Consider the following 24,559-nt stretch of genomic DNA (forward strand, 5'->3'; position numbering starts at 1 on the left):
ATGTGTGTTAGCTTGTGCCGCAAACGGTGGCAAGCTAAAGCCGATGATAATTTTTAAACGAAAGACTATTCCGAAGGGAGATTTTCCTAATGACATAATTATTTGTGCAAACGAAAACGGCTGGATGCGCGAAACAGTCATGCATGAGTGGCTACAAAAAGGTTGGCAGTGTCGTAAGGGATCTTTTTTCCAACCAAAAGGGTTATTGATAATGGATTCCATGCCTGCTCATTTACTTGAGTCGGTGAAAACTAGATGTCAAAAATTGTCTATGACCGTAGCAATAATTCCTGGTGGTTTGACAAAAATCTTACAACCATTATATTTGTCAGGTAATAAATCCTTCAAAGCTGAAGTCCAAAAGCGGTGGGAGTGTTGGGTGAGTGAAGGATTGCATACGTATACCAAAAGCGGTAAAATGTGTAGAGCATCTTAGGAAGAAGTTGCAAAGTGGGTAGGAAGTGCATGGAAATCGGTAAAAACATTGTCACTAATAGCAGGGTTCAAAGAAGCTGAAATTATATTCTTAGATAAAGAGACTGTAAACCAAGAGGATGAATGTGGCGATCTGGAAGACTTGGACTTAGATCATGATTTACCAAATCTTTTTAATTCAAATAGTGAAGAATCATATTTTGATGGCTTCATATGATGTATAGTTTGCTGTAATTCCTTTTGTAAGCAAAATTTAATATTTCGTTGTTGCAACATTTTTTATAATATAGTCTGAGTATTACAAATGTGGACTTCTTTAGTGGGTAAATATAAGTATATACGTGAACGTAAATATATTTTCAACATTCCTTTAATTTATTTTTGAGTTATGGTTTCATTTCATGCATTTTTCTTAACTGATATGTCATATATCAGGACTTAGATTGAGATTTCGCATCTATACCGCACGTGCAATTTAATCTATTGCAGCATTTACGCTGATGCGGCGTTTCTGTGTAATTTTAATTTTTTTTCCCGCCATTTTTCTCGAGTGCAGAGTTTATGCTGATGTGGCCTTTCTTCCAGAAATTAGGGTACATTTATTCATTTAAAGAGTGAAACAAGTTTTATGAAGCTAGCTACTAATCATAAGTTGAAGTCATAATGTATCTTTGGCAAATAGTCCTCATGTATTTTCCTATAGTCAAACTTATCAGTTCCATCCAGTTTCGTTGTTGTATGGATCAGAAATTTGAAGTTATCTGAAGTTATTTGAAGTTAAAATCTGCAAAAATTACTAAATCCATTTAGTTTTGTTAGATGGATAAAAAGTTTGAAGGGTAAAATTCTGTAAATTTATTAAATACATTCCATACTAAATGTCAGTCTGTAGTTATAAAGTTTTTGGCTGTGCAATATTTCCACAACCAGGTTATGCTCAAAAATGGAGGAGAGACAGAACCTGTAGTTGAAGGAAGAATGCCTGCTACGGAACATCCAAAGAGGTTCTCCAATGAAAGAGGCCAAGAAGCAGCTCAAAATTGTTTCTGGAAGAGAAGGTGAAATGTGAGAGAAATAAGACTTGATGACAGTCCTAAAGACCAGTTTAAGAAGTGGCACTCCATCATCTTATATTAGTGTACTGTGAACAAGCTATCAAAGAGATTCTCATTTTCCATTCTTTCTTCCTGCGACATGAAAGTATAGATGATGTTTTCCTTATTAATGGGGAAAAGTGAGTGTTTGTTGTTTTTCACTGATTGTGCTGCAATTTCTTGATGCAGTCAGCTGATCAAGGGGGTCAGAGGGATTCTCCTTTTCGATCCTTTCCTCCCGCATCGTTAAAACATGGACACTTTTTCCCTTATCTGAGTGGGAAAAGTGCGCAGCGAATTTTTCGTTTGATTTCGTGAATTGGTGATTTATTTTGTTAACTTTACTGCTCATTGTTGTGCAAAGTTTGATTTATTTTGTAAAATAAAACAATAATTAATCCACCTTATTTTAATCTTTATTCTCATATCAAATCTCAAAATATTTATACAACTTAAAAAATGGATTTATTCTCTACCTTTTCATTTTCCCATTCTTATTTACATGTAATTCATACTGTTGGGAGTTTCACACATGCACTTTTTCAGTTCATTAGAGAATCAAGGGCTTTACTAGTAGGAGAAAAAGTGCAAGATAGAAAACCTTATGCACTAACTTGGTATTTGGAAACATGATAACCACTGAATGTAATCAGAAGACGTGTAAAGTGAACAAGAGTTTTTGACTGAAAATATATTGGTGTATATTTTTTTCCTTTATCTAAGACTGTATTGTTTCTAACATCAAATTTATTTTAAAAAAGTCATCTTGGTTTAAATGGTTTCTATTTCTTTCATGTTTACTGCAATTGCATGTTAAAATGCACGTTGTATTTTGCATTTTACCTTTCTGCTGTAAAAAAATTCAAAAAAGTGTTGATACTTTCGCATTTTTATAGCCTGTAGTTTTTAAATGCCACTAAGAATAATGATAAATCACTAATGATGTCCTAATATAAACTACTTAAATTTGATAGAATAAAGGACATGTGCTCTTTGTTTAGCCGCTGTTTAACTAAACTTTTGACTGCATGCAAAACGAACACCAGATTGGTTTTTAATTAACATTAAGATATCTATTGAAATTCTGTAACATGACTATTGTTCTGTGAAATGTTTTTTATTTTGCCATATAAATTCAATAAATTTTGTTGTATTCACCTTTATTTGTGATTCTTACATTTGAAAGTTGGTCTGATGTTTACATTAGCAGTGATCCCTTCCTTAGTTTATTTTTCATGAGAAAAGTTAGAAGTAGGCTACATATGTGTAAAATAGGTGGTTTTTTTTTTTTTTTTTTTTTTTTCCAAAAATGCATTAACATTTTTAATTTACTGATGGCTGAGTAAAGTAAGAGCTGTGATTAGAATCTGTTTAAAAAAAAAAAAAAAAAAAAAAGTGTTAACAATTTTTGATTTATGGACATCTGAGGAAGATGTTAAATCATTCTTCTAAGAAAGAGGCATTGTACTTCATTTCTAATGAACTTAGTGATAATATTAGCATCATTGTGATGGAAGCCATGATATTTGGAAAGTACCGAAGTGTATTATTAATATTGGAAATGTCAATATTTGGAAATAGTTCTTTTTATTTCTTCACTGACACTAATGTTATAATTTTGATATTTATGTAAACTGATTTTTCTGATAATTTATATTTAATTTATTTTTGTTTTTTTGTCTATTTCTCCCAGTATGCAAAAAATTTTCTATTTTTTGTTTGTAAGGTGTTTTCTCAGCCAACAGAAAAACGTGTAACATTCTTACCAATAAATGATTGGAAAGTAAATGCTGATAGTGTGGCTTGGTATACATTTAGTGAAGGAGCAGAACCAAGTACATGGGATTGGATAGGACTTTTTAGGGTAAAATATTCTTACTTGTTATTTGAAGGAATATTTATTTGTCTTTTATTATATCATGAAAATATATTTAATGATTAGTATGGTAAAAATATGTTCTTAATACTCCTTTCTTAAATATGCATTTTTAAATGTACATATATAATTATATTTATTTCTTCTAAGTTAAAGAGTGAGTGAATAGATTTTCAGCATTTCTAATAGATAAACAAAGTTATAATAAGTAATTAAAAAAATTATAGATGCTATTTATTTCTTTTTTAAGTATTAATAATATTTAGTTTCAGGTTTTACCAAAATTAAGTAAAGAAATTAATTTTAGTTTTTATACAATGACATTATTATTTTATTTAATTTGAATTTTGATTTGTTTTTGTTAATAGTGTAATGTATTTATGTTGCTACGCTACCAACATAATACCAGTAAAAAATATAAAAAAACCTTGTGCATAAAATATTCATGCTTGAAGATGCATGTACTTTAAAATGTTTCTCAGTTATTCTGCTGTAAGTTTGATTAATAAATTTAATTGTTTGATAAAATTGGCAAGATTTCTTTAAACCTTTGTTGTGTTGTGAATAGTTGTACAATTGTACAATCACATTATTGCAAATAAATGGGAAGAATGAACATCAAACCATAAATTTCATCTTGTAAATTTTTAATTGGTTTTTAATTCAAGTGCTTATCCCCCCATCCATAAAGAAGCATGGCATTGTAAAACAGTACAAAATAGCAAATTAAATGGGTATTTAACATCTTAAAGGAGGAAAAGCCAAAATTCGTCAAAAAAAGAGTGAATAGTTGCCACATCTGACACCATAACACAAACAAATCACTATTGCAACAAAATGACATTACTACATTTTAAGAAAACCTATAAGCAACAATTTTAAGACTTAGAGTTTTTAGCCCAAACAAGCAATTTGCCCAGAAGTTCTGTTAATTTCGTTTTGGCATTTTCCGTTGATTCACTATAAATGGCGAATCACATTTTAAGTTGTTGCCACCAAATATTATGCCCTGTATTATATTTAAAAAAATTAAATTATGATGAATCTGCATAAATGTATGCATGCTTCTCGCATTGCGATAAAACAATGCTACCTAGAGCCATCAATTTTTGAATAATGTACATCTCCACCCAAATATGGACATCTGGAAACCCAAATTTGGAATTTGTTTTATTATCTATTTCATATTTTGTAAAGCATTTATGAGTTTTTGATTAAGAAATTCAATGATTTCAAAACGAGCAATGGCAACACTGTATGGGGAGCGCAAAAAAAAAAAAAAAAAAAAAAATTATCTCCTGCACACGAGACTGTGTATCAGAAATTCTAAAGATGCGCTGTTTTAAATATTTTGTGATATTGCTGTTGAATTTAATTTTATGGTTTAAATGTGAAGAATATATTTAATAAATAAAGGTAATACATAAAATATTTTTAAAATGCCCCTTTGAGCATAATATAAAATTTAAAAAAAATGTGTTTTTTACTTTTTAAGGTTTATAGTTTGATTATGGGTCTGTGTGATCTATCAAACAAGAAAGGTGAAGCTCTAATTCTCTTGCAAGAGTATAATATATTGACTAGTAACTGTCAAGCAAGATACCATTTGAAGCCATGCTTAGTGGAGTTCATGTGGTTGCAGAAAGTTATAGCTCCAGATAAAAAAAGCCTTTGAAATTATTTTAGAACTAACTGTCAGATATTTTCCTCCTGAAATACATAAAATCTAATTGTATCAAGTTACTACTAAGTTAGCCAATTCTTCTCTGTTAACACATAAGTACACTGTGCAAAAGTAAGGGGGGACAGTTCTATATTTCCTGTTCTACTGGGCCAATTGACGAAATTCAACTTGCATTTTTCATGTCTCGAGAGTATTTGTTATCTAACTGAATAAATCATGATATGTTAATTTAAACTTTTGCCAGAGTGATCAGCACAAGTTCGGTGCATGTTTAGCAGGATTTTGTAATCTGATAAAATGTTTTATTTTTGTTTAAGACCTGCAAAATACATTCTGAAATGCAATTCCCCCCTCCCCCCACTGAAATCTTATGTAATTTTAAGTATTGGCTTTTGATATTCGAGTTGGCAGCAAATAACTGTTTTTTGAATTTTAGAGTGGAAATTTTTTCCATTTATTTAGTTTTTCTAACATGAATTCAATTTCTTTTTTACACTCAACTATCTGAAATTTTCAAACTTTTGACATTTCCCGCACTTTGGAGATAGTTAAATCTTTTACTGTATTACTTTTCTGCAGAATTTCTCTTTTCAGTTATATAACTAATGTTTGCTAAAGTAAAATGCCAGATAAGGTTAATTAGCTGTGATAAAGTTAATTAACCCATTTCTTTGTCTTTCTGTTATAAGCTTACTTATATATTTTTTTTTAATTGAGGTCAACTTTCTTGTTTTTCAGGCAGATTATACAAGCACAGATGATCATGTTTGTTACATATGGGCTCCTGTGCGTCCTTCAAGTAGTACACCTGTTATTGCATCTGAATCATTTCCTCATGATCAACAGAATGAAGCAGAAAATGGAATTTGTGCTGCTAATTCCATGAGACAGCATCAGGGACCATGGTATAGAGTTGTCTTTGCAGATCAAACAATACTCATTCCTGGACGATATCGACTTTTTTATATTAGCTCAGAATTTGATGACATTTTAGGTGTGAGCGAACCATTTGAAGTAAGTTAAAAAAACACAATATTGCCATTCAGCAACACTGGAGGCACGCTCTGCTATTCTTTCCTGTCACTAACACTGGCTTTTTTTGTAAGCTCTACTTAAAGCTTCTTTTAATTGTTTTTCATTTATAATGCTGTTTCACATAACATTCTTGCTTGCATTCAGTGCATTTCATTTTAAATTTTTTCATAAAAAATGGTACAAAATGTTCCCAAATATTGCTGCTAAGATATTATAATGCATGGAAACTGGAAAAAAAAAAAAAAAAAAGGTTGTTCTTGTGTGTATTTTCTAAACACTTTTAGTTGGATGTATATATATTGCTAGTGTTTTCCACCTTGGAAACAGAACATGTTTTCTGCATTGAAAAAAAGAAAAAAAAAAAAAAAAAAAGAGGGGATATGATTTGAACTTTAATTGCTGTAGATAACTTTATTAAAATCTAATGGTTAAAAATTATTTTTTTTAATCCAAAATTCTTTTTTTGTATATATATATTTTATAGATTTCTTTCTTTTCTATTTGAATATGTTGTATGAAAATACATATCCCTTCTAATTTTGTTACATTTTGCTACTCATAATCAAGTAAAAGCAATGGAAGGATTAGAAATATAGAATATATATATTTTCATTCAATATAGCAATTCATTCAATATATTACTTTGATCTGAATACCGCTAATGAATTTCTAAATCTAAATCAGCCAAGATTTTCCACAAGTATAATTTTTTAAATTAATGTATTCTGTTTAATGAAATAATTTTTCATATCAGAGCAGATTTTCGTTTTTCTTATTTGGCATCTTGACCTTATATTTAAGTGATTTGTATTGTAGATTTCAGCACTTCATGACATTTATTGGACAAGTTCATATTTATTTCCAAGAGTAAATATGCTTATGCTTTTCTACATACTAGCTTCAAGGTTTATCTGAGGAAATATATTCAGGCTAGAAATGTGTATCTCTTAACTTTAACTGGAAAGAAAGGTGTACATACAAAATTAATTTTTTATGGTTGTCTGTATGAGTTATGCTATTTTATTTGCTAAAATTTTTGCTTTGCACCAATTTATATAAAATAAAAATTATGTTTTAATCAAATCTTCATATAATATCCTGGATGTGGTTTTGATTTGGTGGTAGTAAATATTAATCTGTAATGAGTGCATTGAAAAAATATATTATTAAAAACAAGATATTTTTTAAATAGATTTTAAAACCTTCTCTTGAGAAACAAGACATTTTAAATAGATTTTAAAAAATTCTGTTGAAAATAGAATTATTCAAATAGGGTTAAAAATGTACTATTCAAAATAGGATATTTTTATTAAAATGAAACATTGAAAAAGTGCATTTCTTATGCATTAACTTTCTTTTGTTGATTCCCCCCATATGACATAGTATCCATTATTGTTGAGGAGCAAAACAAAATAAGATGAAATTCTACTTTTTTTATTATTATTATTATTACCTTATTTAGGGCTTGTAAATTTACCAACTTTTCCAGTTACTGGTAATTTTCTATTCCGAGTAAATAAAAAATAAACAATGCCGAATGCCAAAAATAGCTGTTTTTCATTCACCTTTTAGTAATTTTTATTAATCATTGATCATATCTGCTTGCGTATTATAGTATCAAATTATTAATTCTTAAAGACAATGAAACTGAAAATTGCTCTGTGTTTTGTAAAATTTAAAAGAGGGATTAAAGTTTACTAGATGTTTGGATTTTCTGTATTACTGTCTGTATTTATCTTGATAATTTTATAATTATCATCCATGTAAATACTTGTAAATAGAATATCATTCAATTTTTAATAAATTAATATGTATAATAATGTAAGTAATAATAATGTAGTTTTAGGGAAAGATAAAAGTTTTAGCATTTGAGTATAATTTGCTATTAGTCTTCTATAATTTATCTTAAAATTCTTAATTCATATTTATATTTTAAATGCTTTTAGACTGATCTTAATTTTTTATTATATTGCAGGTGACACCTTTTCATTTTATCTTTTAGGATAATTCTCTGTAAATTAATAAAATAAATAAATAAATACTAATGTGGTGGTGAAAAGTTTTACTTAAGATTGAGTAGATTATTATTTGAGAGTTATATTGATTATTTGAAAGGACGTATGTGATGTATACTTATATATATAAATGAAAGAAATTTATCCTTTTTGTTATATTTTAAAAAATAAAATGTATTAAGTCTGTTAAAAATTGTGTTTTCACAAATTGAAGTTTTAAAAATTTTAAAAAAAAAAAATTAACTTCTTCCTGGTAATAAATGTATCTCTTGTAAAATGCAAGTTTTGGATCAAGTTTAAAAAAGTTGCAATTTTCTATGTATTTATTTAAAGCAAGTGCTGGAATTATTTCTGCTGATAAAAAATAAACAGATTTCATAAAGATGTATTTTATGTTTATCTGTGTTTCTTCTAGTACATAATGTTTGATAAAGTCATATATTAATTTTACAGTTTTGTTAAATAATAAAGTTTTAAGTAATTTGAAATTGTAGAATTTTAGAACTAAACATAAATTTTTATAAACTCACTAGTCCAGTATAATGAAGTATTTGTAGAAAGGAACATGATTTTCTTGTAGCTTCAGAATGGAATGCCATTGTTATCAGAAGACTGGGAATGATATTTAGAAAACTGCATTTAAGAAACATAAAAAATGTACTTTATATAAGGAGCTTCATGTTGCTTGGTTGTAAAATTTCAATCCTTATTTAATTCAGAGATACATAATTACAGAATAAAAACATGTCAAAAATCAAAGAATTACATTTGAAAATATATATAAGTTCAGAATATCAGTATATACTCATCTCCATATGAGAAATATTTTCATGTAATAATTGTAATAGGCAAGTCAAAGTATTTTCTTATTCAATGGCTTACATTTATTGCTACTTTTCTTGTAAAATGTGTTCCCTACATTTTCATAGAATTATTCAAAATCTTTTAAAATTCATTACAAATAATTTAGATCTTTAATTGGTTTTCTGGCCTATTAATATATTTTGTTCTGAAGATTAAAGGTTGCTAATTATTTTGTCGGTATGTATATTAGACTGCTAAAAATACAAATGTTAGTTTTTCAGTAATTAACAGTTATTGCCTGCTGCTTTTTTGTTTTGAGATTATTCTGTCCATGGCAGGAATTAGTTTATCATTGCTATCTTTTTGTTTGTGTTTTAGATGCTTTTGGTTTATTTTTCCTAGCCTCTGTTATAGCATAATTAATGATTATTAATCAGAATAGTACATTCTGTTTTGTGTTTAATTTTGAACAATGTTTGATGTGAAAGGAATTAACTCTCAAATAATAAGATATTCATAATTACCTATTTGATTTAGGTAAATTTACTTGCATAATTTCATCACCACACTTAATATAAATTTTAAGTTTTAATTTCAGTTGCTAGCCTAAGAAGCAGCTCTATTTTGCCTTTTTTTTTTTAAATTAATTTATCCATAATACTATATAGGTATTGATAAGGAAAGGAATTTTTTTAATGCTTTAAGTGTTCTTTTTCTAATGTGGAAATCATGTGATTTACCTTCGGTTGTGTGACCTCACTTTATTTTTTGTTTCAAAATGTAGCATAAGTTAAAAAAATATACTAAGAAACCTTTACTTAATCATTCACATAATAATGTGACTTCTTGGTTTGTAATTTAATGTATTGCTAATTTTTTTATATAGTTTTACATCTATATCTCTGATATATATATTTAAGTTTCTTAATATTTCTTAAATATTTTAATTTAAATCTCTATTATTAACAATCTTCAGATAGTTTAATACATACACGCACATAAAATCGTCTTAACAGTTTTATAGAATATTTCTATCTTACTTATTATGGAATTATGGAATATTTAGATTTTGCTTTTCATTAGTTTCATTTAGATATTAAAAATTTATAAGATTCGCATCTTAATATGAATTTAAGTTAGTGGTCTCAAACTGATGCCCAGTGGGCCACATGCAGTTCCAATAATATTTTATATGGTTTGCAGATTCGATTCTAATTACGTATTTGTTGTAAATATGGTGTTAGAAAATTTTACGGTTTTACTTTTTTATTAATTTTTTTAGTACTTGACAAAAAATAAGTATGCGGAGTTGTGAATTTTTGCATTTTCAATCGTTTTACTTGGGATTGCACTTAGTTATTAACAGGTTTTTCTCGCAATTGAGAATTAAAAAGGAAAAATTTTTAAAGTTAATAATAATCACTCTTTCATTATTTATTCTCAAGTTTTGTCACACTTAAAAAGTTTTCATTATTTTTAGTTTATGCGTTTTATTTTACGTGATGATTGTTAAGTTTAAATTCGAGTTATTTCATGATTAATTAAATATGTTATATTTCATGATTAATTAAACATGTTAGAACTATTTGAAATAAATATCAGTCAGAAGATTTACTAATATTTAGCTATCAATGTGTGTTTGAATTACAAAGCATAACCAACCAACAAAATGCCTTGCAAGTACAAAATTTTAGATTTCAGATAGAAAATAAAAATAAATTTGAATTTTTTTCCCTTGGTGTTATTAATGTCATTTAATTTTTGATAAATGTTTGCTAAGTGGAATTTAAATTTTAGTTAAAATATATTTTACTTTGTTGATAAAAAAATTTCATTTTATTTAAAAAAAAAGTCTTGTCTGTCAACTGTTTTCTGATCATGCATTTGGTCTGCAGGCAGTTTGATTTTGAGACCACTGATTTAAGCAATAGTTTTATGGAGTTTCATTTGTGTATTTTTAAAAGCTTATTAGTGCATTTATTTCAAGCAGTAGTTACTTTCACTGAAACTGAGCTGCTTTGCTTTTGCCCCTTGCTTTTTAATCAATCATACTGCAATCTATTTTGTTGCCCTCATTATTTGACTAATTTATAAACTTCAAAAAATCTGCAGTATGATCCCTGCAATGAATCTCTTGCTCTTGGTGATGGTTCTAATGGTGGTGGTCAGTTTGGTGATTTGCATCTGCTGGCTTCTGTTGCTGTGGTCATATTTGCAATGATCATGATGATCATGAAGGTATGACAATTATGATTTCATAAATCATGCAGATCCATGAACAAGACTGAAGAAGATTTTTTGATGAAGCTATCATGACAGTGAATCAAAAGGCAAGGATGGAAAATTATATCAGCAGTATGAAACTGGAAGAACACTGCCAAAACAAACTTCATTTGCTGAAAATTTTATTATGTAACTATAAATTAGAGATGTGACTGATCATTTCTGATTTAATTTTTATTGACTCAAGAAACTTAAATTTCAGCTTTTATATTTTTAATAATTTCTATATGTAATAGGTGTGAATTATTGTAGAAGTTAATATCATTTTGTAAATAATATTTATCCACTTTATAAAGTTTTAAACTAATTCATGAATTTTTAGATTGAATTAAGCATGATTCGCATGAAGCATATATATTTAGTGTTTAATTTTTTAAATAAGAAGGTAACTATGCAACTATTGATGGACTTTCTGCATACTGAACATTTAAAGCACTGTCTCCATGGTAAAAATATTCATATTTTGTCTAATGTTTTATTTGTATGTTATGAAATGCAATATTTCTTGTGGTGTTCTTTCTTCTTTTTTTAATAGAATAAATTTTAAAGTCTTCATTAAAATATGCAAATTTTTATTGTGAATTGCTGAACAACACTAGCAAACGCTTATTATCCTTCAAATGGAAGTATATTGTATAAAACATATAGCAGTTAGTTAACCTACCACTATTGAAAAGTTAGTTGTTATGTTCTATTTAAAATTCTAGGCAGCTATCATAATCTGTAATAATTTTCAAAATTTGTATATGAATTTACATACATCTTAATCACATATGTGTAAAGTGATAATTTTGAAGCTTGACTGTTTTAGCTTAAAAATCAGTTGTATAAAAGAATTATTAGCATAAAAATCAGTTGTATAAAAGAATTATTGGTAAAAATTTATTCATAACTTTTGTGATGATTCCTTGTTTTATTTATTATTATGCCTTATATTTAAGATTAATCATATTTTGATGAATAGTACTTGTTTTTTAATAAGTCTTGGTTTGAAATGTCAATCAGAATAGTAGTATATGGAATAATAGTACAAAAATGTTAGCATTTTTTGGCGTAACTATTATTGCGGAAAGTTTCCTATCGTTATTATTAAATTACTTTTTGTTATAATAGTTGTTCCAGATTACTTAAAGAATGTAACTTTTATGCAGTATTTAATATGAAATTTGAATTTTTATATATAATTTTCAATCAAAAATTAGCTTAGGCAATAGTTTTGTAAGATATTTTTATATTTTATAGTAACCTTGATGTTTTATAAATGATAATTAGCAAATAAAAATTTTAAAAATTATATATAAATATAATATAACAGGGAAACTTACTAGCATTAATTATTGCTATTTCATTTCTAATTTTAGGAATGTAGGTTCAAAATTTATGTTTATTACAACAATATATAATTTGAAAAGTGTTTAAAAATAAGATTATGGTAAATTTTTTGTATAGTTTCAACTGTTTTTTAACAGTACAGGGTGGGTCAGAAAAAGCTAATGGTTTGTAAAACAAAATAACACAATAATTACAAAGAACACATTTTTATTCATGTTGTAGCTTTACAGTTTAATGTACACCATTATTCGGGAAATAATTACAACAATATTGAGTTCTACAAATGACAACTTTCAGGCATCCTCCTCCTTGGTGTTAGCATGGGTGGAATTGATCATTGAAACCAGTGGCAGACCTACAACTGGCGAGGCCCAGGGCAGAAATCTCTCTGGGGCCCACCTTATTGAAATGATCACCATACAAAATGTCAAAACAAATATATAATTAACATTTATTTAATGAAAATTAAATATTGAAAATGATTTTCAAAACACAAAATCTTAAGACTGAGGAAAAAATAGTACTTTCATGTTATTCTGTCGACCAGCCATGTAGTGCTATTTAATACCCATTGTGGATGACTGTATCCTTTCGAATTCCACATTAATGATTTTCTATTGGCAACCATTGCCAAAATTTTCGCCAACAGTCAACAGAATAATACATAAGTACTGAAGAAACAAATTACTCCTAACAGAGAAACACATATTTAAAAATATACATATTAATCTACCGTTTTTGATGAAAATTTATTTAATGGCTTTACAAAATAAATGTTTTTAGCTATTGCATGTTCATTAGAAAGGGTTGCCAGACCGGTAAGTCTTAATTGGCTCATTGTTGATCGAAAGTAGCTTTTAATCAACTTCAGCTTCGACAAGCTTCTGTTGCAAGAAACAACTGCAACACATTGTCAAAAATGTCTTTAGTGCCATATATAAGCTAAGGATTGAATCTTGGAAATCTGTTTCTGCAATAAACTTTAATATTTTCAGTTTGAATCACTTTTTACTTTCGTCCCTTTTTATAATCCTACATATAGGTATATATTACTAAGGTTCATCGTGCCTGCCCCATGCTCGAAATATTATGTTATGTGTTGCTGTGTTGCAACATTTCTGTTGGTATGGTAATTACTTGCCTTTGAATTACAGCCTTTAGCTCAAGTAAAGAACAAGGTTTGGAGACTTCACATTCTCGCTTTACAGTAACCCTATAGGAAGACATCACAAGCCCAAAGATTAAGTGATTGGGATGACCATGCATTATTTCCACATCAGGAAATAAAACATTATGGGAACTTTCTTCTCAGTATTTCTACTGAATTCATAGCCATGTGGGCAGTTTCCTATCTCATTTGGAAAAGTTTCGCTGATAAACTCCAGCAGTGAGTGGATTGAGGAAGATCTCATCTTCAGAATTTAATAGTGGTCTAATTTATATTTTTGCCCCTCAATAATGGCATGCAATAAATGCAAAGGTACAGCATGAATCAAAGTGAGCTTTTTGTATTTATGATACTTTTTCCAAAAAACTGTCGTTTTTCTGCTTGACTTTGTAGTTTTGTATCATCTTTCCTCTAATATTTTGTAATATACTTGTTTTTAAAAAGTCATGTCAAAGTTTTGAATGTGCCAATGTTTGTCACTGGTTTTCCTTTCTGTATTATGATTAAATTTCGAAATTTAATAAGTATTGGTTTATTGATGAGGCTACACCAGCAAAAATTTTGTAACCAGTAGTTTTATATGCAGGATGTCAGTTGGAGTATTACTTCTAATAATAAAAAAGATGTCAAGCATATACTATTATTTTCTAATCGATTTTTCTCTTTTACTTACTGTATTATATAGTGGATTTTCTTAATGTAAAACTTTGGACAATTTAATGTAAAACTTTGGACGTATTAAAAAGTTCGAAGCTCCAAAAGTATCAATTAAAAAAATGATTTCTAAAATTCTGTTGTGAATTCAAATTTTTGATACTTCTAAGTTTTGCTAGTCTGCAAATTCAAATCAACAAGAGATAATTATATATCTTGAATCTAGTGTCTGTTTCTTTTGTATTTCCTATCAAGAAATACATTTCAGTAATTATTCTCATGCTGATTAAATATGAATATTACACATGGAATATTAATATTTGAGTGCTAATCAATCATCTTCAGCCTTATAAACATTCCAGTTGTAAATTTCATAGTCATTTGCATGAGGTGTTTTTCAGTATTAATTTTTTTCTGCTTTATTGTAATTACATTTTAATCAGTTTTAAAAATTTATTTTTCATGTAATTCATTGACTTAGAATTTTTCAATTTATTTTTTGTATTTATTTATTTATTTATTATTATTATTATTATTTTAGATCTTTATAATATTCTCTTAATAAAATGCACGATTTTTTTTAAAGTAACATTAAAAAATTCTTTCACAATCCACAGCGTTCTGTTTCAGCATATTAAGCATAATGCTGACTATAGTAATTTCATTATAGGGGAATATAAATAAATGCAAATATATACTTGAAAATTATTAATAGTATTTATATGATGATAATAATATGCCATTGAGTAAATGGTATCAGTTTGTAAAATAAAAGTTGTGGAAAGTGCCAATAAACGAATATGATAAAACAATTATAATAGCTGGTGGAATAATTATTTATGTAATTTACAGTCAAATTTCTTACTGAAATTCATTTCATTCAAATAATTCAAAAAACGGAATTTTTCTTCAGTAATATGTTTGTGTAATGAAAACTTTACCATTTTCACTTATCATCATGTGACAAATCCCTGCTTTTGCATAGCATCAAGATTCTGGTCATAAACTAAGAAATTGTTATTCGTAGGCAGTGAAATATTGATGTTAACAGAACATCAAATTTATGTTATTTATCAATTATTTAACGTGTACTTTTATAAATTGTCCCGCATTATATATTTTTATATTACTTTTTATTTATTTTAAATAAAATAATTTTCTTATAAATATCTTTACCAATTGGTTTTTTAGAGATCAAATTTCTTAAAATTGTGATGTATTTTTCCCTCTTTAATTTTAATTTTCATCTGTATGAAAAGTATTGGGTAGGTACAATTAATGATAGTTAACATTTTCTGTGCCTTATTATAGAATTTTATGTAAAGGAAGTGTGTATTAAAAACAATGATGTCTGTTATATAGATCAAGCTCTCGTTTCTTAACGTTTTGCATTACTATTCGCATTTTGCAAGCACGGTTTAAATATTCTGTGTCTTTTATTTATATGTTAATATTTATCCTATATATGGTTTTGCAAATGATGCATAAATATGCATGAAAGTATCTGTTGTGCCTACGATGCGTTATGTAGAAAATGGGGATATCGTGCCTTTACCTTTAATAATTATAAACTGTTGTAGAATTGATGTTGTATCCTATTCATTCCATTGCATTTAATAATTAATGTTGTAGAATTGATGTTACTATATTATATATGTTTAATTAAATTTAGTAATTAATATTTATCTTATATGTATAACTTATTGTTGTGAAAACAAATGAATTTTAACTTTATGCAAGTTATTTTTAGAAACTAAATAAGACATTTTTAGAATTGCAGATAGGTTATTAAGTAATCCCCCCCTTTGTATCATTGAGAAAAAGTAATTCTTTCTATTTATTCTTTGAATTAACTTATTTTTTTAAAGACCTATATAAATTTATGAATATTGAAAGGACAACTTTTCATAGACTTTTATTAAAAATTTCTTTATGTTCATAATTGCTGTATTTAACTAAATGCCATGGAATATGTAACACAAAAAAAAATAATGCTTTTGTTTGTGTGTGGAAAACAAGAAGAAATGTTTATATAAACAAGATATTCAGTTTTATTTTATTTATTTATTTAATTTTATATATAAAATGGAGCAATTGCAGTTTTTGTGAAAGGCTGAAACTAAGTAGTAAATTGCAGTGAATTTAAAAAGTAGTTGCACAGAAAAAATGGCTGTGATATTAAGGGGACAGTGAAAAGTTTTATCACCACCAATGTTAAATTCATCAATTTTTGTGTATTCCTCTCTTCCCCTTCTTAGTATTTCAAGTAATATTTAATAAGATCCAAATAATTCGAATATATTAATTCCCTAGTAATATCATATCATCATTGAGTGAAGTTAATAAGAGCAAATCCAAAGGAACTGGAGTAAATTTTAATGTCTATGAATGTTTTTATTTCGTGTCTTAATTTTTTTAATATTGCAGAAACTGTTCTTCCAAGTAAAAAATTAGCTTAACTGAATTTTACTGAAATAATTTACACCTTAAATTTTCAAAATTATATATAAAATTTTATTCTAGAAATTTTAAAATTTTTATTTGCATTTTGCAGTATTGCTGAAGCTGTCATTGTTTCCTGCATGATTGTTATGCTTTGAAAATCATTTTTTAAACATCATTTAGTCTTTTTATATATATATATATAAGCAGGAAACTTTAAATCTATTGAATGTTGTTAAAAAGAAAGACTGAAGCAGAAGTGCATTCATTTTGGTGCTATTGTCATCAGTATCTATAACATGCTTCTGGGAGTATCTTAATTTTTTTTATAATTTGCTACATTTTCCTTCATGTTTGAAAAATTAATTTGATAGTTCCATGGGGAGAAAAACAACTTCATTTCTTACATGAAAATATTTTATATTTTATCTGTTAATTGTGAGATATCTTTTCTCTGTCAAAATAAAAAAAGAAATTTAATTGGAAAAATTTTAATGGAAATATTTTGGAGCATTAATTAACATTTTGTACTTCAGTAACAGGTTAATTAGTTTATTATATATTGTGTTGATGAGGTGTAGATAAAAAATGCATGTGTGGTTTAAAAATTTTCAGAAGAATAAAAAATCAACATTAAAACAAATCAAGCTATATAGTTGGCTTTTCTTGAATTAGAAACCATGGCTGTGATTGTGTGTAAAACATACTTTTATTATAGTTTGTTTTTCAGAGCTTTTTTTAAAAAAAGTACTATGCATAAAAGAATTTGCATTTAATGTGTGGATCTATAATCTAATTACATTTTATTATGTTTTCCCCCTTTTTGTGGGAATAAATTCAATTATATCATTTTGCTTCAACACTGCATTTGCTATTTAACTGTTTCAAGCATATCTGTCAACATACCTCCATTTGCCAATGAGTTATCTCAGCACGTCATGCATATAATACTCAAAATTTTGTATGCTTGATGACAATACCATTTCGTTATGCTGTTATTATGACTGTTTTTCATTACGATTTGATGAATAAATTAATTTATTTTTTGCATTTAAGATGTGAAGAGCATACGTATTTCATGTATACAATTTTAAAAAGGTAATATTTTTTTATTTATGTATGTGCAAGTTGACATTTGCATACTAGGAATTTTTTGTATCTGCTTATGTATATTTTGAAATTATTATTTTTAGCATAGTAAATTGTCTGTAGGCTTAAAATTTAACAGAGCATATTTTTCTTAGTTGACAGGTATGCAAAACAAATATGTTATGATTGTTTTTTAAGAATGAAAATTTCAGGTTTTGTGTGATTTATAGATTTCTTAACCTTTTTCTGAACTTGACGGTTTGAGAGATTTTCCTTGAAAGTTCATAGACCGTTATAAAAAGAGGTAACCAGTTTTAAATGGCTATGAAATCTTGAATAAAAATAATATGAACACGCATCCACTCTGATGTATATTAGCATATCTATATTTCATTGGTAAAATCACTAAACACAGGTTTTTCTCCGATAATAATCAAGGAAGATTGAAACATGTATGGATGTATAAATATAGTATAATATGAATATAAGCAAAATTTAAGATGTGAAAGTATCTGTGAAACTTAATATGTGATGTGAAATTTAAGATGTGATCTGGAGTATTATTATTAATAAATTTCTTTGTGGTCCTCTTTTTGAAATTTGTAACATTCTGCAGTAGAAGACATGAATCATACCCTTGATAAATGAGTACTATTTAAGTACCCATAAGGATTAGCTGAATCATTGCAGTTCCCTTACCTGCTCCACATAGAATCCATTGCCTAATAAACAAATGTAAGAGTATGTCCTAAAATAAGAGGGGGATATCATAAGGTTTTGGGTAAAAGATAGCAGTTGGCTACAATTTTTTTACATCATCTTATAGTATTTATAAATTCATTTTGTAGAATATCCAGATTAAAATAATGATCAGTATAATGTGTACATAATTATGCAGATATTTTTTTTAACTATTTGGATATTAGTATTTTGTAAGCTGTAAGCTACATATTTGATTATTGTTTCAAAATCATAAGAATAAATTATTCTTTGTTTTAAAACAAAGAAATGTTTTGCTTTTTATTTTCAAAATTGTTCTACAGTGCAAGAACTGAATTAATAAAAAGTTTTTATTCTTGAATTTAAAGAAATCTGAAAAATATTTCTCCAGATTTTTTGGTATGTCTTCCAGCTTTAGTCCTCTTCTGTTATGTGTTTTATACCTTGCTTTTATAATCAAATTAGATTTCTTAATTTCTGTTTTATTTATTTTCGCTTAGTAATTAAATAACAATAATTCCTTTTTATATTCTTTAAATGCAGATTAGAATATTTGTATTAATATGATTTATTTCTTTAATTTAAATAGCGTTTCTCAAGCCTTTTAGCATTTACTTATTAGCAGTGAATGATATCTTAACTTCTTTCTGTCTCGGGTATCTAGTCATTAAAAACAATTCGTCAGAACGAGTTTTCAAAAAATTTTTAAGTAGTTCATTGTAGATCTTTAATTTCAGCTATGTTATACTAAAAAGGAACTTAGGATCACATGTAACCCAAACATAACTGCATAGATTCATATAAAAGATTTATTATTTTCAAAAAGCATAAAAAATTCAACTTTAATTATATGTTTATTCGTGACCACTTTAAAGCTCATGTAGAAGAAAATCAAAATTCTGTATAATGGCAGTGGAATTCAAGCTAAAAACAAAACAGGAAGGTAGAGTTGTTTTATGCTGCATTAGGCCAGAAAAAGCATCAAAGAGATGTACACAAATAAAAGTAAAAATTAAGTAAGATATAAAAAGGTAAATAAAAATATTTATAAATTACTTATGATTAGAGGAATTAAAAATTAAACTAAGGAATCATGAAATGGCATAAAAAAATTTAAAAAAAGGAAGGTAGCTTAATAGCAAGGCATGGTGTGCTAATAGTAAGAGCTTTTAAATAATATTCTTTGAAATAAAATTCTAACCTTATTTAGGCATTTAATTAATTTAAAGGCATCTTAATAGAATGGGTTACATCTATAAATATTTCTTTTCCTGAAGAGGCAGCATTTCGAAATGGGTGACAGATTCCTCGGGTGCACAAATGTTTCCATATATTTTGCAATTCTGACAGAAATTGAGGTATTATTTAGTAGCTATGCTATTTGAATTGACTATAAAACAAATATACCATTATTAACAGGATTTTCTGTTTTTAATGTACAAAAAAAATGAAAGTTATACTACTAAATAAATATTACTCCTCTATGAATCTGTCTTAACCAATAATGTTATAAATACATATGCCTATAAGTATACTTCACAAAATGCACTTTATTAAGCTTTGTAACAGAATAATAGATTTCTTTTTGATACGGTTTCTACTGTTTTAAGGTAATCAGTTAATAGATTTTCCTTTAGCTCGTATCAGGCGAATTTATGTCAATATTTTGATTTGATTCTAGAAAAAGGAAGGGGATATTCTTCCATAAGTTTCTAAATGTTCCATTTATTCTCAAATTTATGAAGTGGATGTTACTGTAATTGAAGAAAAATATGTATTTCTTATTGATATCTTTTCAGTACCTTCCATTGGCAGCAGCTTTGTTTCTAGTTTGATTTTTACCTGTATAATTTTTGTGGCAGAAAGGCAAAATGGTATTTAGATTGCCACTAGGTTTTGTATTTTAGTTTGAGAAGTGCTGGTAGACATTCTATTACACTTATTTTGCTATTAATTTTTTACTCAGTTCAATCTTCAATTTTTGACCCTTGTAACATTTGAAGAGAAATGTGATAAATATATATCTACCTTATTTTTTAATACTATTTTGTTGTAAGATTTCATAAACTACTGTAAGCCTCATTTTATTAGTACAACTCAATAATTAGTGTCATTCAAATGTTTTATGTATAGTTTTCCATTTGTTTTAGAAGTAACGTAAGAAAATGTGTAAATATTTTACTTGACCAAATTTCTTCATTATTATAATATGAAATAAATCAAAATATAACTATTTGTGAAATTGTTGTTATACTGTAGCTTTAACATAAAATGAGTGTGAATCATACATATTGTACTTAAAAAGTTATTTATTAAAATATTTTTATGAACCATGTTGTCAATAATTCTTTTTTACACATTTTAAAAAAATAGGGCTTTCATGAAAAGTTAAAATACCGTATTTACGTGAATCTAATGTGCATCGTTTTTGGCCAAATGTAGTATTCAAAATTGGGGTGTGCATTAGATTCGAGTGAAAAGTTCGCCGATGACGTCAACCAAATTTTTCGACTTCATTTACCGTTACATTTATCGTTGACACATTATTGCATAGAGGATACAAACTGCAGAGTACGTAGTCACGAAATGGAGGGCAAACAGAGAAGAATGTCATGTGACGCTACTTTCAAACGTAAAGTAATTCTTTATGCTGAAAAAAATGGCAATAGAAAGGCAGAGAGAGAGAGTTCAACGTAGCTGAGAGCAATGTTCGCTTGTGGCGGCAACAGAAATTGGCACTGTTTGCAACTAAAGCTAGTAGAAAGAAATTCACTGGCCCTCGCAAAGGAAGACACCCTAAAATTGAAGAAAAATTTTGGAATTTGTATGTGAGAGGAGGAAGAATGGACAAACTGGGACTAGTGACACCATAAGAAATAAAGCAAAAGAGGAGGCTGAAGTTCTTGGAATACCGAAACAAGAGTTTAATGCTAGCTGTGGATGGGTGGATCGGTTTATGAAGCGGATGGGTTTATCTCTAAGACGCCGTACAACAATATGCCAAAAGCTTCCTGCAGATTTTGAGGGAAAACTACTAACATTTCAGCGGTATGTCAATGGGGCAAATTGGCAATGCTGACGAGACGGCAATTTGGTTTGATATGCCTCGTAAATACACCATTACGGAGAAGGGGACTAAGGAAGTTATCATCAAAACTTCGGGATGTGAAAAACAACGCGTAACAGTGATGCTGGCAACAACAGCAGACGGGTGCAAACTTCCCCCTTTCTTTATCTTCAAATGGAAAACATGCATTAAAACCCCTAAGAATGAAAAGCTGTTCCCAGATGATGTCCTGATTCAAAACCAAGAGAAGATGTGGATGACGGAATCATTAATGCTTGATTGGCTCTGAAATGTATGGAAACGCCGTGCCGGTGGGCTCTCTAATCCACCATCAGTGCTTTGTCTGGACGCATTTCGTGGTCATCTCACCGACGACGTAAAAAAGAAGATGCACAGCCTAGGCAGTGATCTTGTTATCATTCCTGGAGGGATGACGTCTGTGTTACAACCCCTAGACGTTAGTATAAATAAACCTTTTAAGGGGTACGTTCAGGCGGAGTACGAAAAATGGTTTTGTGAGCCAAACCGTGTATTGACCCCGACATGAAAAATTAAGCATGCTGCACCGCACATTGTTGCACACTGGGTTTCTGCTGCCTGAAAAAGCATCGAAGCACCAATGATTGTGAAATCTTTCAAGAAATGCTGCATTTCAAATTCACTGAATGACAGTGACGATGACGTGCTCTGGAACGCCGAGGATGAGGATGACGATGATGAGGAAAGAAGAAATGAATCTGCTTCTGACGAAGAGAGCTGCGAGGATTCCAGTGATGAAAACATTAGTGAATAAAGACGTTTACTATTAATCACTGATTGTAGAAACTGTTAGCTAGATAGAAATGTTACGATTTATTTCATGTTCATATTTTACGATAGGTACCGTATATACGGTAGTGCTAATTAACAATGATTGTTTCACATGACAATAGCCCACTAATAGGTTAATTATATGTTCTGCTACTTTATGTATAAATCCATTGTTGTATAAAATATGGTATCTAAATTTAAATAAAATTATCATACCTTTAATTGATAGTTTATATACAAATCCATTGTTGTATAAAATAAGATTCAATAAATTCCTCATATCATTGATGCGCATTACATTCGCCGACAAACAATTTTTTTATTATTTAAAGTTTTAAAATGGGGATGCGCATTAGATTCGCATAAATACGGTATCTAGATTAGAAATTCATTTTTAAACTGAAGTAAATTGAAGATAATTACTCTAAACTTCTTTTCAGAACTGATTTGTTACTTATTTTTTCTTTAATTTATTGTATTATTATTAGCAGCTTTCTGAGGATTGCTTTAATTTTTCACAGTTATGCAAAAGCTTGCATACCTTATGTTATTCCCTCATACCTCTAAAAAAAGTAAGAAATTAAAGAAAACAATTTTGCCAATATTATTTCAATGCTATAAGCAAAATGAAAACTATGCTAATCATAGTTTTAAAATCTTTGTTCTGTACTCTTCTGTTGCTTGTTTGGATTTTATGGCATAAATCTGTCGTGTGCATTTTTTTAAAAAAAAAAAAAAATTATGTTAATTTAAAACAGGGTTGTAGCTAGGGTATTCTGGGGGGGGGAGTTCTGATTTGCCAATATCTGAAATTTTGTAATTTTCAGGAGAGCACTTTAAATGTTAGATATGGCAAACCGTTTTTTACTTCCTTGTACGAAGTAAAAAGGTAGTATTGTAATCTCAAAAAGTTTCAGGCAGCATATTTCAACGAAAATATCCATTTTGACCATTATCAAATGCAATTTAACGATGTTTTTGCGTGATATCTGTACGTAAGGACAGAATAAAAGACTCGTTTCCTCAAAAAAAATTATAAAACCGCTTTAAAATTAATTCTGAAGAGAATTTTTCGTGGCATCTGTACGAATGTATGTAAGTACGTATCTCACATAACTCAAAAACGAGTAGCCTCAGAACGTTGAAATTTTGTATATAGGACTGCTATAACATGTAGATGTGCACCTCGTATTTTGGTTGCTATCGGCCGCACCAAACATATATAAATATATTTATATATATATCTACTCTGTTACCCGGCTCAGTTTCTTTACTCTTATATGTTTGTAAATATTACATTTTTTGCTTTAAAAATGATTGAATTATGTTGTTTTTATCTTCCGGTTAAGGTTTTTATGATTTTAGTAAATCTGTATGCAATATTTTTAGAATTATCAACAATTTTAAAGTTGTTTAAGTGCCGCTAAGCCTTTTTTTTTATGACGGCCATTGATTGTTTACATTTGAAACAGCAGACTAGTGGATTTGTTGCCAATCTAGAGAAACTTAGCTTCGTAACCATAAAGATAACGCCTTCATTTATTATTGCCAATTAAATCATGCTTAATCCTTTCTGGAATTTTTTCGAGGAAATAAGTGTTTAAGATTTACTTCGTAATTTTTAATATTGAAATTTTGATTTTTTATGTATTTTTGTTTTGTCGCGAAGTGAAAACTGAATTAATTGAATGAGAAATACTCAATTGTCTGTGAAAAACTGTTTCTTTTTTGTTTTGTTTGCTTAATTTCTTTTATACATCGTTCTAGCTTTATTATAGTATTTGAATAGAACATGTGGCAACGATTAGATAATTCTTTAAATGATATAAATTTTGTGGATTCTGAGTTATAATATGAACGAAATATATAAGTTAACTGTTATATAATTGTTGTATTATATAACAGTTAACTTAGTTTCTGTTATATAATTATTATATAAGTTAACTGTTATATAATTATTAATACTGTTAAGTGAATCTAGCGCCAGAGTGTCGCTATGATAAACAAATACTAGAGTGAATTTTAAAGAATGCATTTATTGTATTGTGGTT

General features: G+C 28.1%; 1 protein-coding gene across 4 annotated transcripts in view; it reads left to right on the forward strand.

Moving 5' to 3' along the window:
• LOC118184797 (inositol polyphosphate 5-phosphatase K-like) overlaps positions 1 to 20,961 on the forward strand; it is an 84,831-nt gene extending 63,870 nt beyond the window's left edge. The window contains exons 11-13 of one of the 4 annotated variants that reach the window (XM_035354522.2): positions 3,256 to 3,393; positions 5,828 to 6,103; positions 11,056 to 20,961. In XM_035354522.2, coding sequence (XP_035210413.2) covers positions 3,256 to 3,393; positions 5,828 to 6,103; positions 11,056 to 11,187 — 546 coding nt within the window. In that variant the 3' untranslated portion in view covers positions 11,188 to 20,961. Of the gene's footprint in view, positions 1 to 3,255; positions 3,394 to 5,827; positions 6,113 to 8,099; positions 9,307 to 11,055 lie in introns of those variants that run through there. The other 3 variants (XM_035354524.2, XM_085819761.1, XM_085819765.1) reach the window with 3 other exon arrangements.
• The last annotated feature ends 3,598 nt before the right edge of the window (positions 20,962 to 24,559 follow it).

Source organism: Stegodyphus dumicola, chromosome 1, assembly GCF_044657685.1.
Source record: "Stegodyphus dumicola isolate Sdum_Otavi_A_Nest chromosome 1, ASM4465768v1".
Classification (NCBI taxonomy): domain Eukaryota; kingdom Metazoa; phylum Arthropoda; class Arachnida; order Araneae; family Eresidae; genus Stegodyphus; species Stegodyphus dumicola.